This window comes from Argopecten irradians, chromosome 4, assembly GCF_041381155.1.
Source record: "Argopecten irradians isolate NY chromosome 4, Ai_NY, whole genome shotgun sequence".
In the NCBI taxonomy this organism is placed as follows: domain Eukaryota; kingdom Metazoa; phylum Mollusca; class Bivalvia; order Pectinida; family Pectinidae; genus Argopecten; species Argopecten irradians.
Window position 1 is genome coordinate 16,775,361 of NC_091137.1, and position 14,849 is coordinate 16,790,209.

General features: G+C 34.5%; 1 protein-coding gene across 2 annotated transcripts; it reads left to right on the plus strand.

Annotated features, from left to right (window-relative positions):
- The first annotated feature begins 930 nt into the window (after positions 1-930).
- Positions 931-13,033, plus strand: LOC138320785 (uncharacterized). 2 transcript variants are annotated; one of them, XM_069263998.1, is made up of 8 exons: positions 931-996; positions 1,664-2,844; positions 3,000-3,085; positions 4,749-5,004; positions 5,409-6,840; positions 7,124-7,275; positions 10,358-10,429; positions 10,717-13,031. In XM_069263998.1, the coding sequence occupies exons 2-8, from the start codon at positions 1,689-1,691 to the stop codon at positions 11,076-11,078; spliced, it is 3,516 nt and encodes a 1,171-aa protein (XP_069120099.1). In that variant the 5' UTR covers positions 931-996; positions 1,664-1,688; the 3' UTR covers positions 11,079-13,031. The 2 variants fall into 2 exon arrangements, with proteins under 2 accessions (XP_069120099.1, XP_069120100.1); XM_069263999.1 differs by lacking the exon at positions 10,358-10,429 and having other exon boundaries at positions 10,717-13,033.
- Positions 13,034-14,849: the final 1,816 nt, after the last annotated feature.

Here is a 14,849-nt window from a genome sequence, read left to right on the forward strand (position 1 = left end):
AGAAAGTTAATCTCGTGCCAATGGTATATGAACTGCCTCGCAGTTCACTTTATTTTCACGAGATTAACTTTCTTCATCAGTCAATGCAAGCAACACAAATGACAACCAATCCCTAATACTTGGTGATTACACGAGGAAGTGATCATATGTTTGATGTTGGAAAAGGCTACTTCATTCTCAGGAAGAAATCTATTGCAGTGGTCATGAATCGTAAGATGGTATATTGGCAAATAGAAATGATCGTTACATGATCACCAATGTCCAATACCCCCGCATCACAACTGTATTACGAAACGCAACCTGCTGTAGACACCAATTGCAAGGTGAGAAATGAATAGAGGTCATGCATAGTGGTACACAATGCAGCAGTCATCCTAGCTAAAGGGCACCTGCACCACAAGGAGTATATATCGTAGCAGTCACTCATTCCAGATAGTTATAACGCTCATATATTGGAATACGCAACTGCAATGCCCATGTTCATGAATCGACATAATAATAGTACTAAATTATGGAATCAGTCAATTTACATTTAATTAAGTCAATGTTTACATTTGCTTCGTATTTACCGTTGACACAATCTACTAACACATTTCCTTATTCTTATTCTTAACTGGATCAAATTCAGCTCGATACAATAATGTACTATTTACACGTTTTGATATTTTGATACAAGCGGACATGGATTGTATGCTTTAATAATGTAGACATTTCGTACATTTATACTTGATATTCATAAATCTGTTTTTGTATTTAGCTAGCTGTCCCATTAAGTTATATTATAACGTGTACAACAGAATTGCCAAGTTATACCGCTGTGATCACTTAACAAACACCAACGTTATCATAACTGAACTAAGGGCGTATGATATGCACTGACGTTAGCAATTTAGCTATTTATAGCACGTTTGTTACCACACAAATAATCAACTTCAACAAGGAAGTTTAATACCTTATGTTCACTCTAACCTGGCCGGTACAGAGATAACACTGATGGTAAGTCGTGTTTATAATGTTCGCTTGTTTAAATCATACATATAACACATAACAAACAACACATCATCCTACACACCCAAACACGTAATGTCTGAGTTAGATAATCCCATTTTGTGATTTGGTCGCTTTGTCAGAGAGAAAGACAACTCTATACATCGACCCCTGATGTTAGGTTTTGTTTGTATATATATATAATGTGTCACATTACTGGGATACTCATATCTCCGATACAACATGAAAGCAGTGCACTACACTGTAGAAGTCTTTATAAAGGGACATTAAAATGCGTCATAATTTCTAATATTGATATATACTCATAGTAAATTAACAGAGACCTAAATATTCAAAACAAAAGCTCTTTATTGATTAAATGTTTATAATGACGCCGGGTACTTTTTCTATCAGGGTCCTTCCTACACGATACGCAGCCTTGAGAGAGTGTATGTTTACAAATCCATTGCGGACGTTTGTTGTCGACAATAGGGCGTTTGGTACTTAAGTAGTTTGTTTCTTCATATATAACACATATGGAACCATGTCGTATTATCATTAAATTGCACTGTGAATGAGTCAAATCGATTACTTGAGCATTATTTCTTTGTCAAACATATTGGTTATATTGACGCAGATGATTAGAACATTTTACACAATATTGTTACATTTTCAGACATCATACTTCATATGATCATAATATGGATCCAAGTCGAAAGCCAAAATCGCACAAAAAACGACATTGTAAAGCTAAATCAAAGGATGTAAAACAAAAACGAAACAGCTCCTCTTCGAACATCATAGATAATGAGAGCTACCAACGCAAACTGGATGAATACAAAGAGCAAAAAAACGGATTATGGCCTCAAACAAAAAAAATAGTCATCTATGCTACAAAGCATAATAAGCACAAGGACCTAAAATACCTTCACCGTTTAGGAAAGTTAAAAGATCATTTGAATACTATTCTAAGATATGCACTACTGCACCAACATGAAAATCTGGGAATTTGGGCTCTTAACAAGGGAGCGAATTTGATACATATATTTGGCCAATTTCCGTTACTGCATTTTGCATCTAGCAAAGGTTATTTGCAGTTCACCCTTGCACTTCTGAAACAAAGTTCGGCAGATGAGATTATCAATGCTAAAAACGCAGATCGTGAAACAGCTCTTCATATAGCATTGAGAAATGGAAACCCCGAAATTTGTAGACTACTCTTACAATTGGGTGCCAAAACTGATCTCCCCGATCGATATGGATTGCAACCTTTGCATCGCGCAGTCCAAATAGAAAATAGTGGTAAAATGATTGATCTTCTACTGGAGTTTAACGCCGACATAAATGCTGTTGACAAATACGAAAAATGTCCTCTTGAATATGCATTCGGGAGATCTTTCAACAAACAGACAGTTGTTTGTCATCTTATAGAAAGAGGAGCAAACGTCGGAATAAAGTTTGTATCAAATGGACCATTTCGCGGTAAGAACGCCGTCCAGGTTAGTCACATGCTTGGGATGACAAAATCACTTCTGCGTGCTGTGCGGAGCAGGAATTCAAAAGCCAATAAACATGATTTATCAGTTATTGACTGTGTTGATTCAACAGGAGATATCGGAGCACTTGTCGATATCTTACAGGAAAACGGCGATATATCGTCTTTGTGTGCTTTAGACACCTGTGATACAATCAAGCGATTGCTCAGCTATGTGAGGGTAACTGGCAGTCATCGCCTTCATCAATGTCTGAAAGAGAGGGGTCTCTTAGTTGCGAGCACTCCGTCGAATGAACTTGAGCGGGCCAGTACCCAAGTAGAATGTTCCACTGGCAATGATATATCAACGAATGGTGTCGAAGGTAAGTGCGTTCTATATCCAGTGATATCTCGTGTTAATCACTTAGTAACTGACTGAATATGAAGACACACTGTGTATTGACGATTTCTTATATTTTGTTCTCTACCAAAGCTTTCAATTATGCCATAATTGACACGTTTTGTTGCATATGTTTAGATATCTCTGCTTCATCGAGTGACCATATGCAGATTATCCATTTCGAAGAAGTAGATGATGACCAGTTTCTTCTGTCAAGAGGAAAGGTAAGCCTATGCTACATTTAAGGTTGTGTTTAACTGTTAACCACCATTGTTTCATCCATCTACTGGAGACATTGGGGCATTCCAAAAACAAAATCTGAACCCAAAGCTAAAGATTCAAAGGCAAAATGTGAATAAAGGCAACGGTGCAACTAACGAGAATTACGAATTATCATGTTTACAGGAAAATGTGCCACGTAACAGTAAACAATACATAATTAGCAGATAACATTTGTAAGATTGCATGGTCATTTACACGAAACACTGAATTACACACACAAATGTGAAACGACAAAGCATAAATGAAACTCATCATTTGAACAATAATTGGTGTTTAATTTATATACAATATATGTTTAATTAACACATACAATGATTTATCTTGCCTTTGGTGCATGACCAATCAGTACTCCATCAGTACTCCATTCTATATTAAACAGTGCCACGAAATTTTTTGGGGACCCAAATAATTATTTTTGATATATTTAATTTAAAGCAAAATTAGAAGCTCAAACTTTTTGATGGTGGTAATGGTGTAAAGTAAGACACTTTTGTAAATACTAATTCGTCTGCTCGTTTTTATTGAGAAAAATATATTTGTCAGCGGTGGAGCATCTCTTGATTTTTAGATGATAGGATTGAAGGATTTAATTGATATTTGATTTAATGGTATCTCATAATGTAACAGAGTTTGTAATTTAATTTGGGGTCAGAAGTTCATACGATCATACCTTATGATGTAGCACAACCCGGGATCGACTTTGAGTTTAACGGGTCAATTACAAAGATTAATGTTAGATAATAGATTAATTAATAGTATTTTTCCCAAGTTAAAACGGCCCTAGTGCAATAATTGCGTCAGAACGGCCCTAGTTATAAATAGCCATAGTAGTTAGATACTTTTAAAGACATATATACTTAGTATATTGTCCATTTACTTGAAGTTTATCTAAAAGATGAATCTAAAGAAGGTAATTTGATGAAATTGATCAGCCAAGGTATATATATATAATGTATAAGATAATGATTACATATATTATTATACATAAACATATACATATTGATTATTACACTTATACCAAGTGTATAAATGGTAAAATATATCTAAATTTTATAAAACTTTGCACATGTATTGAAAATAAATGTATAATTATATATTTATTACCTTTTTCACATAATTTTAATTTGAAAGTTGTGAAACGATTGATTTCATTGTGTTAAAATGCATAGATACGGCATAGATACGGATAAGTAATTAAGACTAATTTTCCACAAAATTCGAAATCATAGCAATATTAACAAATAAAGTATGAAGACCAGTTAAATAAGTCTTTTAACCGGATAAACTTCAACAAAATATGTGAACTTCCTATCGCGATGATCATAAGGTCAAAGTTCAGCACGCGCGTGAAGTACCAGCTCGAGGTCGAATGTGATATTGATTTTCCAATTACTGCACAGGTTACTTTCATATTTGCATATGACGTCTTACAACTTCAGGTTTATCACGCGAATATGTTCTACGCGTGCACGCTCAGAGAAATCATACCCTCACCGGAATTGCAGATATCTCTGTCCGATGGGGTAGAAGTCTGTGTAATAACGCGATGCTTCAGCCTTACTCAGACAGCCTGTTTATCAAGTTTTCATAAAAAAACTTTTTCAGAAAGAACACCTGATGAAGTCAAAAGAAAATGTTGTAGTCGTTTCGTCGTCAAAAAACGAACGTTGTGTTCAGAAAGTGATAGCACTTGCAGCTCAACACATGATACACGAAGCTCGTGGCATCATTGAAGATTGGCCAATACAATTCATGCATCTGTACACAAACACATTCCTGACAGAAACGTCACTAGAGGCCAAAACCGCCTATAATCTTAATTTCAAACAACATTTCAAAGTGGAGATGACCTCACCTTACGGTAAGTAACAGTTAGTATGCACATATAGGGTTTTATAATTGTATATATTCCACTGAGAGGATAAACAGAATAAATATGGAAAAAAATCTAAATCACATGTCATATCGATAAGTTCAGAACTAATATCTGACCTCTCGTTTAAGCCCTGATATTGACTCCTCGCACTGTTTTGACATGTGACATAGATATTTCCATATATATTATGTTTATCGTCCTAATGGAATATAATGAATGAAATTCCAAAACCAGTTAAAAAGGGCATATAACTTTTTATGAATATTGTTTCTCTTTTTTATTTACCATTTTTTAAAATTGTCAGTATTTGGAAAGTAAAGCATATAGCAAATGTGTTAATTGATCAGGCGATTAATGAAATTATATAATATGTCAATTTAAATGAACAGACGGGGATTCGCTCCATCATTACATTCTTCAACAACAAGTCAGTGAGTTGACTAAAACTCTAGACAGCTGTGATGTAAACACCAAGGATGGAGCTGGATGGACGCCATTAAACCTTGCTATTCTCATGGGAGACAAAGAAATGGTGGAGATATTGCTTGACAGAGGAGCTACTCCAACGTCCGACGTGGCAAAATGTCTTCCAGCATTTGTTTGTGGAAACTGGGATGAAAATCTGCACATAGAAATATCCTCGTTTATTCTTGCAACTCGGTTTAATCTTGAAGCCATCGTTCAGATGTTGGTTGAAAGTTACCCATGGCATCTCGCTATCGACTCCTGTATTAAGCTTTCATATGGAATGTCGGTGGAAAGGACATTGCTTGAAGCAGTCTGTAAGGAAGCCGAAAGAAAGTATCAAAGTATCGGATCTAGGTTTCAGCCTACGTACACAGCCCGTGTAGGGAAACCGATTCAGAGAGTTTGTCTGGGATTTTCTGAACATGTGTGTGGTATAGAAGATAACGGACACATCAGTGGTGTACAGGTCGACATTATCAATAAGGAGATTTCTCCTGAAACTGTTTGGAGAGAAGACACCGAAATGACAGAAGATGAGAGAACTCTTTCAAAAGAAATCATTCATCATTGGGCAGATTATCTTTGGGATCATTATTCCAATCTAAATGCTATCTCTGCTGGAAGTATTGCCAGAATTAGTCATCCTGATATGACACCAACGGGGCACATCATTTTACATTGTTCACACAAAGGCTTTATTCCACTTGAAAGTATGCCTTTTCCACCTGAATTAATGTGTCAAAATAGAACCATGCCTGTGGCTGTTCTGGAGGGAGAATTTAGACTTGGCCCTATTGATCATTCTTCGGGTTCGCGATGCAAAAAGAATCCTACAGATGAAAACACAGAAACACAGAGAGAACCAGTCACGGGAGATGCAGTGGGGACATCGAATACATCAGTGGGGAAGGATTTAGACACAGATGGAGCAGGTGCATCAGTGGGCGATGAAACGGAACATAACTTGCCCGAGACGAGTGATCGAACAGCTAACGTCACGATAGCAGTAGGTAGACGATACCCGATGGCAACAAAAGAACATGTTCCTTTGAAAGTAGGAATGCATTTATGCAAATCCGAGGGTGCAAATGACTATCCTGATGAGGGCACACTAGGAATTTTTGTTGACATGGATGAAGATAAAACGGGATTCGTAACATGTGCTCATCTATTCTATAAGGACGATATTCGTACAGGGAGGAATCAGATATATTTCCCAAATTCACATGGAAGACACGGAGCTGCCGTCATTGCCCCGCTGGATCACTTTGAAGAAGAAGTTATACGGAAGATAGAACCAATGGAGGTAGATGATGAACCTGTGGCTGAAGTTGATATTAATATAGCAAACAAGTTAGTTAACTTATTTTATTTATAACGTACCTGTTCTCGATTTTTATAAACATCTACGTGATAAATCTCCACTAAAATATGCGCTATATCTACTGTATAACAAATATTGCATCAATTTGATCAAATTGACTCGGTATTAATACATTTTTTTATCGCTATCTGTTTTCTACGCTTAACATTTTACACTGGAATCTTAATTGATTTTAGGCCCCGAAACAGTCAAAGGTTATAATGTTGTCCGTGATATAAAGAGATTCATAACATTGTGTCTTATTTTACATAGTATCTACTGGGAGTGTGGAACACTAGTTCGAGCCGTATTGGATTCAACATTGGAAACTGGTATTGATGCAGCTCTTATAGAGATCGATCCATCAAGAGTGCCGAAAGATGGAGCCTTTGATAACATCAAAAACACCCATCTCCGAAATGCAGGTAAAATATATGCTTCCTGAATTCTATATGAGATATGTTCCCACAGTTATTTTCCAGTAATTACAGTTAATGGCTGGCGTGCGTCTCCTTGAAACCACTGTGTCAATGGAATAAGTGGCCTAAGTAGTTTGAATACTTTTTGAGTTCAACATACTGTTCTGTAAGGGCGTTTTTAACTTAATTAATGTTTTGACCTACGTACAGTAAGATAATTGAGGAAATTATTAAATAATGCATTGAAAAGAATATACAAACAAGTATATTACAATCATCGACATTTTATAGATAATTATATTTTAAATCGCTTTCGAATTTAAAACGCATTCTCATCGTTATTAGCATAACTTGCAATATAAATAGTTTGGAATTTATTTCTGTTTGAGTTACTTCTCTTACCCCCGTGTGTAATTAATACTAAGGTACTGTTCATCTTATAAGCAAACATGAAATACGTGCAGCTCGATTTTTACTTTACAACGGATTTGAGGATAGAAGTCGTGGCTGAAATATATATGAATGATTATCCCGGCGGTAAAAACAGAGTGGTTGAACGAGTCGCAGAGTTTGGTAGACACATATGCAATATTTATATGGCCAATAGTACGCTGCCACTAGTGAATCCTACTTTTGGCGGCGTTAAAGTCCCGTTATGTTTTTTTGGGGAAAAATATCGGCATAAAATACCAAACTTTGCTCAATGACAGACATTTATCCTTATGAAAATATCCGGTAATGAAAAATGCCCAACGCTTCCATGTATTTCAAAAACAATAGAAAAACTCTCGTAACAGATGGAGTATTCCGACTCATTGCTACAGAGTATAAACAGAGCTAAACATATCGAGTTCGCATTCACAGCCAGAAAAAGTGGAATTTCCCAAACAGACGTCACGATTACATGACAGATTCCGAAATTAGCCTAAAACTCACTGAATACGAGTAAAATAACACAACAGTCTATCGTGTACACTGTCTACACTTGGACTTAGCACGACCATCAAACCGCCAGTCAATATTAATCTGTATACTGTATCAGAAACAATTAAAATAATGTGTTGAGGCTTTTTAAAAATTTATATCATTATTTACTTGCCTGATTTTCGGTCTATTTAAGCTTATTAGCTTTAAGGCTACCATTAATTCTCCAATTTTGAATTACATGTCTGGGTTGCGCATGTTGAAATTATTAACAATACATCCTTAGAAATAGTCATTTTACAGATATGAAGTGTACAATGTATACAAGTACATGTTAAATTATTAAACATTGTCACTTCTGATTAACAAACTTAAATTTTGTGTAACATCATTTTGAAGCACTGGGTACTTCATTCGTAGCTCCAGTTGTAATATCTTATTGTATGTCTTGTATTGCACTTACTATACTATTAACTTTGGTGAATAAGCGTCAGTATTTATCGTCAATACGAGTCTCTAATCTTTGAAGAGGTAAATTCGTGCCGTGTATATTGTATATTTCATATTCGAAATAAACATACTGTATATGGTAATTAATAAATACTTTTGTAACATTACTACTATTCTGGTTGTATAGAAGAATATTTTTTAATCATGTATATCATGAATATATCGTATTTTTAAATGTGTAGATCTATTGTGTATAGGAATATAAGCTACGAACTTGTGAGCAAGTTTCAGCCAGAGAAAAGACAACTTACTGATACCGAACGTTATTGAAGCGGTTTTACATGAACGCTAAAATATCCCACTTTGTGGCCCAATGAATGCATTTCACAATTAATACACAACATTTCTTGATTAGTTCACTTTTAGTATTAGCTGTTAATGAAGCACAATAAACATTTTAGGAGCCACAGTCGATATATGTGGAAAAATGAGTGTCAAACGTTTAAACAGTTATAGTACTAACCGCTTACTCGCTTACCCTATGTATGGGAATCAACCCGTTCTATTTTAAGAATTCTTTTATTATCAATGTAATTATCCTCATTAGAAACAAACCAAAATGAAGTACGTTTCATAAGGGATGTAAATGTAGATTTAAGCAAAGTTTTGTGAAAGCATAATGGGACTCTTAGATCATCGTTTAATGCGTTTTATGTTGGTTGCCCAAAAATGTATTTCAATTGTGGCATATTTCTGGCATCGTGTTATGTACAGATGATTATGTCTACCAGTCGAGTATTAAAACGACTTGTTCATATACATGTATGTAATCATCTTGGAAAGTTAGTTATAATATCATTCAATATCATAATGAATCTCGTCGTAATAATTTAAAGATGCTCTACCGCTGACAAATGATATTTTTTCACTTCAAAAACAGGAGCAGACGATTTAGTATTTTTCTTCTGTTACAAAAGTTAAACTTTACACCATTACCACCATTATAAAGTTTGAGCTTCTAATTTTACTTCAAGTTAATAATATGAAAAATAATTAATTGCATCCCGAAAAAAATCCGTGGCACTATATTCTATATGAAATGAATTACCAAAGGCGAAATAAAATATCTATTATTATTTTTTTGTGTTAGTTAGGCATATATATACACGATTAAACACAAATTATTGTTCGAATGATGAATATCATTTATGCTCTGTCGGCGGTGGAGCATCTTTAAGTCAACTGGTTAAGATAAATGTCTCACATAAATATTTCAACAAGTCACTCATTTTTCGACATAATTATCTCGGCAAAACTGAGATAATTATGTCGGCTAAAATAACACAATGGCAGAAATATGCGACCATAGATTAAGGATTTTTAAGTTACATCCAAACGTCTTATTATCAGGAAAGGTAAAAAAAAATATATATGTAGCTATGGAAAAAGGAAATAGTTTTATATAGCCGTATGTTCCAATTCTTCATGAAATAAATAAAATAGTTAAATATGCAGAAAGTCTCGAAGCAGACTCTTGTGAAAATATAAAGAATAAATCAAAAGTATAGGAGGCTCCGACCAGCCCTTTATAATTAACGTCCAGTAGATAGAAGTGATGGTGATTTACATGCTGTTTTTATTTTTGACTTAATCGGATTGCCATAAAGTGTACAATTGTAAAATAATCGGTAAAAATATATTCCGGGTTTTTTAGGCTTTCGCCGGATACATCCACCTACATTCACATCTGGGAAACCTGCTGATGAGAGATACATTAGTTCTATAGGTGAGTAGTTTTCAGAAACTCGTATAATAACATATCTCATTTTGTCAATAATGCACTCTTCAATATCAGGTATGATTTGCTTTTAAGATTAAAAGCTTCAGAATGTTAACAAATCATATTAAACATTTAATGATTAATCAAGTTAAGAATCAGCTGAAGGGCACTTGCTCAAATAATAGAGAAGATTATACGAAGAACCTAGCATCAATGCCATCAAATCTATCCTATACGGTTAAAGGGCTTAGTGCAATATGTTCAAAAACTCACATGTTCACGTTTCGTTCTAGCTGATGTGGAGCGTCCGGTTAAATGTATGAAGCTCGGAGCAAGTTCTGGTTTGTCTGTTGGTATACTTACATGTGAAGTTGGTCAGGTTAGGTTTCATACCGATCTTATCGCCGATAAGTACATTTTCAAAAACCAGTATGTCATAAGTGAATATAACAGAAAGCAATTTTTCGAACATGGAGACTCCGGGTCAGCTGTTTTTGTTATTAGGAAAGACCAAGGATATCCTTACCCAGATGCCTGCCTTGGTATTGCAATCGGCTTTTTGAATAAGAAAACATTTGTTACTCCTATTGGAAGTATTCTGCAGAAACTTAAAACACACAATGAACAAGAACTCAAGCTAAAAAAGTTTCAGTGAATGTGCAGTATCCTACAATATATAACGAACCACAAGGCCCCCTCCTCTGGATCGCCATTTTGAATCCCATGAGGGGCAGCGGTCAGGTACTAACCGCAAGTCGTTGGTTTGTGTCCGGATTTTCGGGTTTCCTCCACGTACAAATTTGATACGGCCTCATATAGCTGTTAACATGACGTTTGGCTAGTCATACGAAACCAAACCAATATATGGACATACATAATACCAATATATTACATACTGATTGAACGAAATCAAAATGAAGACTGATGGCCAGATGACGCAATTTTGGTCGAAATCTGACCACAGTGCTTTGTATCGTAGTACTTTATCAAGATCCTAGTCATTATTAATTAGTTAAAGATGCTTCACTGCCGACAGAGCATAAACGATACACATCATTTGAACAATAATTGGTGTTTGATCGTCTATATACAAAAATGTATATGTCTAATTAACAAAAAAACAATAAAAAATAATTTATTTTGCTTTTGGTGCATGCGCAATCAGTATTTCATTCAATGTAGGACATAGTGCCATTGAAATTTTTCGGGATGCAATCAATTATTTTTAATTTTTTTTTATCTTGAAGCAAAATTAGAAGCTCAAACTTTTTAATGGCAGTAATGGTGTAAAGTAAGTAACCTTTGTAACTGAAGAAAAATACTAAATCGTCTGCTCCTGTTTAATACTATCTGTCAGCAGTGGACCATCTCTAAGATATAGTTTAGTTAGAATAAGTACCCAGATAACAAATAGCTGATCATGCAAGAAAATATTATTTTTATACTATTTGGTCACAATTTAGTATACCTATTTTAACTTTAATTCAATTCAAAACTTTCATTTTAACGACCATGAAATACTCCGATCTGGTCTGACCCTGCCCGATCCCGTAAATTGTCTATACGCTCTGTATCACGCTCAGGGATTTAGATCTGGAGGCGGATAGATTACGAATCAGGAACGCCCAATCAGAATATTTTATTAGACAAGTAACATTTCCAGCTGATTTTGTGAAGTGAAAGTATTGTATATATTTCCTAATTAAAAATAAAAAAAACCCAATCTATTATTGTATTTCCTGCTTGAATTCTATTCAGGCCAGGATATGAAGCATAGATATACATATATATTTTATTTTGAGACATATCTGGCATTTCAAACGCATAAGAGATAAAAGAGGCTTAGCTCGAAGTATGATATGGCCCGACACATAAGCATAGCAATATATCCGACTACCTTCAAAATATTTGTTTGTTGTTACATATATCAACTAGTAAGACATGTCCAAATGTTGATTTATGTGATACTGTCTTTACCATACTTAAGTAAGACATGTCCAAATGTTGATTTATGTGATACTGTCTTTGCCATACTTAAGTAAGACTTGTCCAAATGTTGATTTATGTGATACTGTCTTTGCCATACTTAAGTAAGACATGTCCAAATGTTGATTTATGTGATACTGTCTTTGCCATACTTAAGTAAGACATGTCCAAATGTTGATTTATGTGATACTGACTTTGCCATACTTAAGTAAGACATGTCCAAATGTTGATTTATATGATACTGACTTTGCCATACTTAAGTAAGACATGTCTAAATGTTGATTAATGTGATACTGTCTTTGCCATACTTAAGTAAGACATGTCCAAATGTTGATTTATATGATACTGACTTTGCCATACTTAAGTAAGACATGTCTAAATGTTGATTTATGTGATACTGTCTTTGCCATACTTAAGTAAGACATGTCCAAATGTTGATTAATGTGATACTGACTTTACCATACTTAAGTAAGACATGTCCAAATGTTGAGTTATGTGATACTGTCTTTGCCATACTTAAGTAAGACATGTCCAAATGTTGAGTTATGTGATACTGTCTTTCCCATACTTAAGTAAGACATGTCCAAATGTTGATTAATGTGATACTGTCTTTGCCATACTTAAGTAACACATGTCCAAATGTTGATTTATATGATACTGACTTTGCCATACTAAGTAAGACTGTCCAAATGTTGATTAATGTGATATTGACTTTACCATACTTAAGTAAGACATGTCCAAATGTTGAGTTATGTGATACTGTCTTTACCATACTTAAGTAAGACATGTCCAAATGTTGATTTATGTGATACTGTCTTTACCATACTTAAGTAAGACATGTCCACTGTTTACCATACTTAGTAAGACATGTCCAAATGTTGATTTATGTTACTGTCTTTACCATACTTAAGTAAGACATGTCCAAATGTTGATTTATGTGATACTGTCTTTGCCATACTTAAGTAAGACTTAGTAAGACATGTCCAAATGTTGATTTATGTGAGTATGTCCAAATGTATTTATGTGTGACTTTGCCCTTAATAGATGTCTAAATGTTGATTTATATGATACTGACTTTGCCATACTTAAGTAAGACATGTCTAAATGTTGAGTTATGTGATACTGACTTTGCCATACTTAAGTAAGACATGTCCAAATGTTGATTAATGTGATACTGTCTTTGCCATACTTAAGTAAGACATGTCCAAATGTTGAGTTATGTGATACTGACTTTACCATACTTAAGTAAGACATGTCCAAATGTTGATTAATGTGATACTGACTTTACCATACTTAAGTAAGACATGTCCAAATGTTGATTTATGTGATACTGTCTTTGCCATACTTAAGTAAGACATGTCCAAATGTTGAGTTATGTGATACTGTCTTTGCCATACTTAAGTAAGACATGTCCAAATGTTGATTAATGTGATACTGTCTTTGCCATACTTAGGTAAGACATGTCCAAATGTGATTTATGATACTGACTTTGCCATACTTAAGTACTGTCAAATGTTGTTTGATACTGCTTGCCATATAAACCAATGTGATATGATACTGCTTTGCATACTTAAGTGACATGTCCAAATAGTAAGACATGTCCAAATGTTTTATGTGATACTGACTTTGCCATACTTAAGTAAGACATGTCCAAATGTTGATTTATGTGATACTGTCTTTGCCATACTTAAGTAAGACATGTCCAAATGTTGATTTATGTGATACTGACTTTGCCATATTTGTACTAGTAAGACATGTCCAAATGTTGATTTATGTGATACTGACTTTGCCATACTTAAGTAAGACATGTCCAAATGTTGATTTATGTGATACTGTCTTTGCCATACTTAAGTAAGACATGTCCAAATGTTGATTTATGTGATACTGTCTTTGCCATACTTAAGTAAGACATGTCCAAATGTTGATTTATGTGATACTGTCTTTACCATACTTAAGTAAGACATGTCCAAATGTTGATTTATGTGATACTGTCTTTGCCATACTTAAGTAAGACATGTCCAAATGTTGATTTATGTGATACTGTCTTTGCCATACTTAAGTAAGACATGTCCAAATGTTGATTTATGTGATACTGTCTTTGCCATACTTAAGTAAGACATGTCCAAATGTTGATTTATGTGATATTGACTTTGCCATACTTAAGTATGACATGTCCAAATGTTGAGTTATGTGATACTGACTATGCCATACTTAAGTAAGACATGTCCAAATGTTGATTTATGTGATACTGTCTTTGCCATACTTAAGTAAGACATGTCCAAATGTTGAGTTATGTGATACTGATTTGGCTGCAAGACATGCACATAAATTGGACACAAGGTACAATTGTCAGGTGTGGTAGCTGTTAGATCACTAATTAAATTAGTACACTTTTTAATCCAAATTTTGTAACGTGTGCTTGAATCCAGTTTTGTCTCTT

Excerpts from the sequence above, each read along its gene's own strand:
- LOC138320785 (XM_069263998.1), top strand. The coding sequence starts at position 1,689 with ATGGATCCAAGTCGAAAGCCAAAATCGCACAAAAAACGACATTGTAAA. Across the intron at positions 5,005-5,408 it reads GGAGATGACCTCACCTTACG|ACGGGGATTCGCTCCATCAT; the intron begins GTAAGTAACAGT and ends TTAAATGAACAG. Across the intron at positions 7,276-10,357 it reads CACCCATCTCCGAAATGCAG|GCTTTCGCCGGATACATCCA; the intron begins GTAAAATATATG and ends CGGGTTTTTTAG.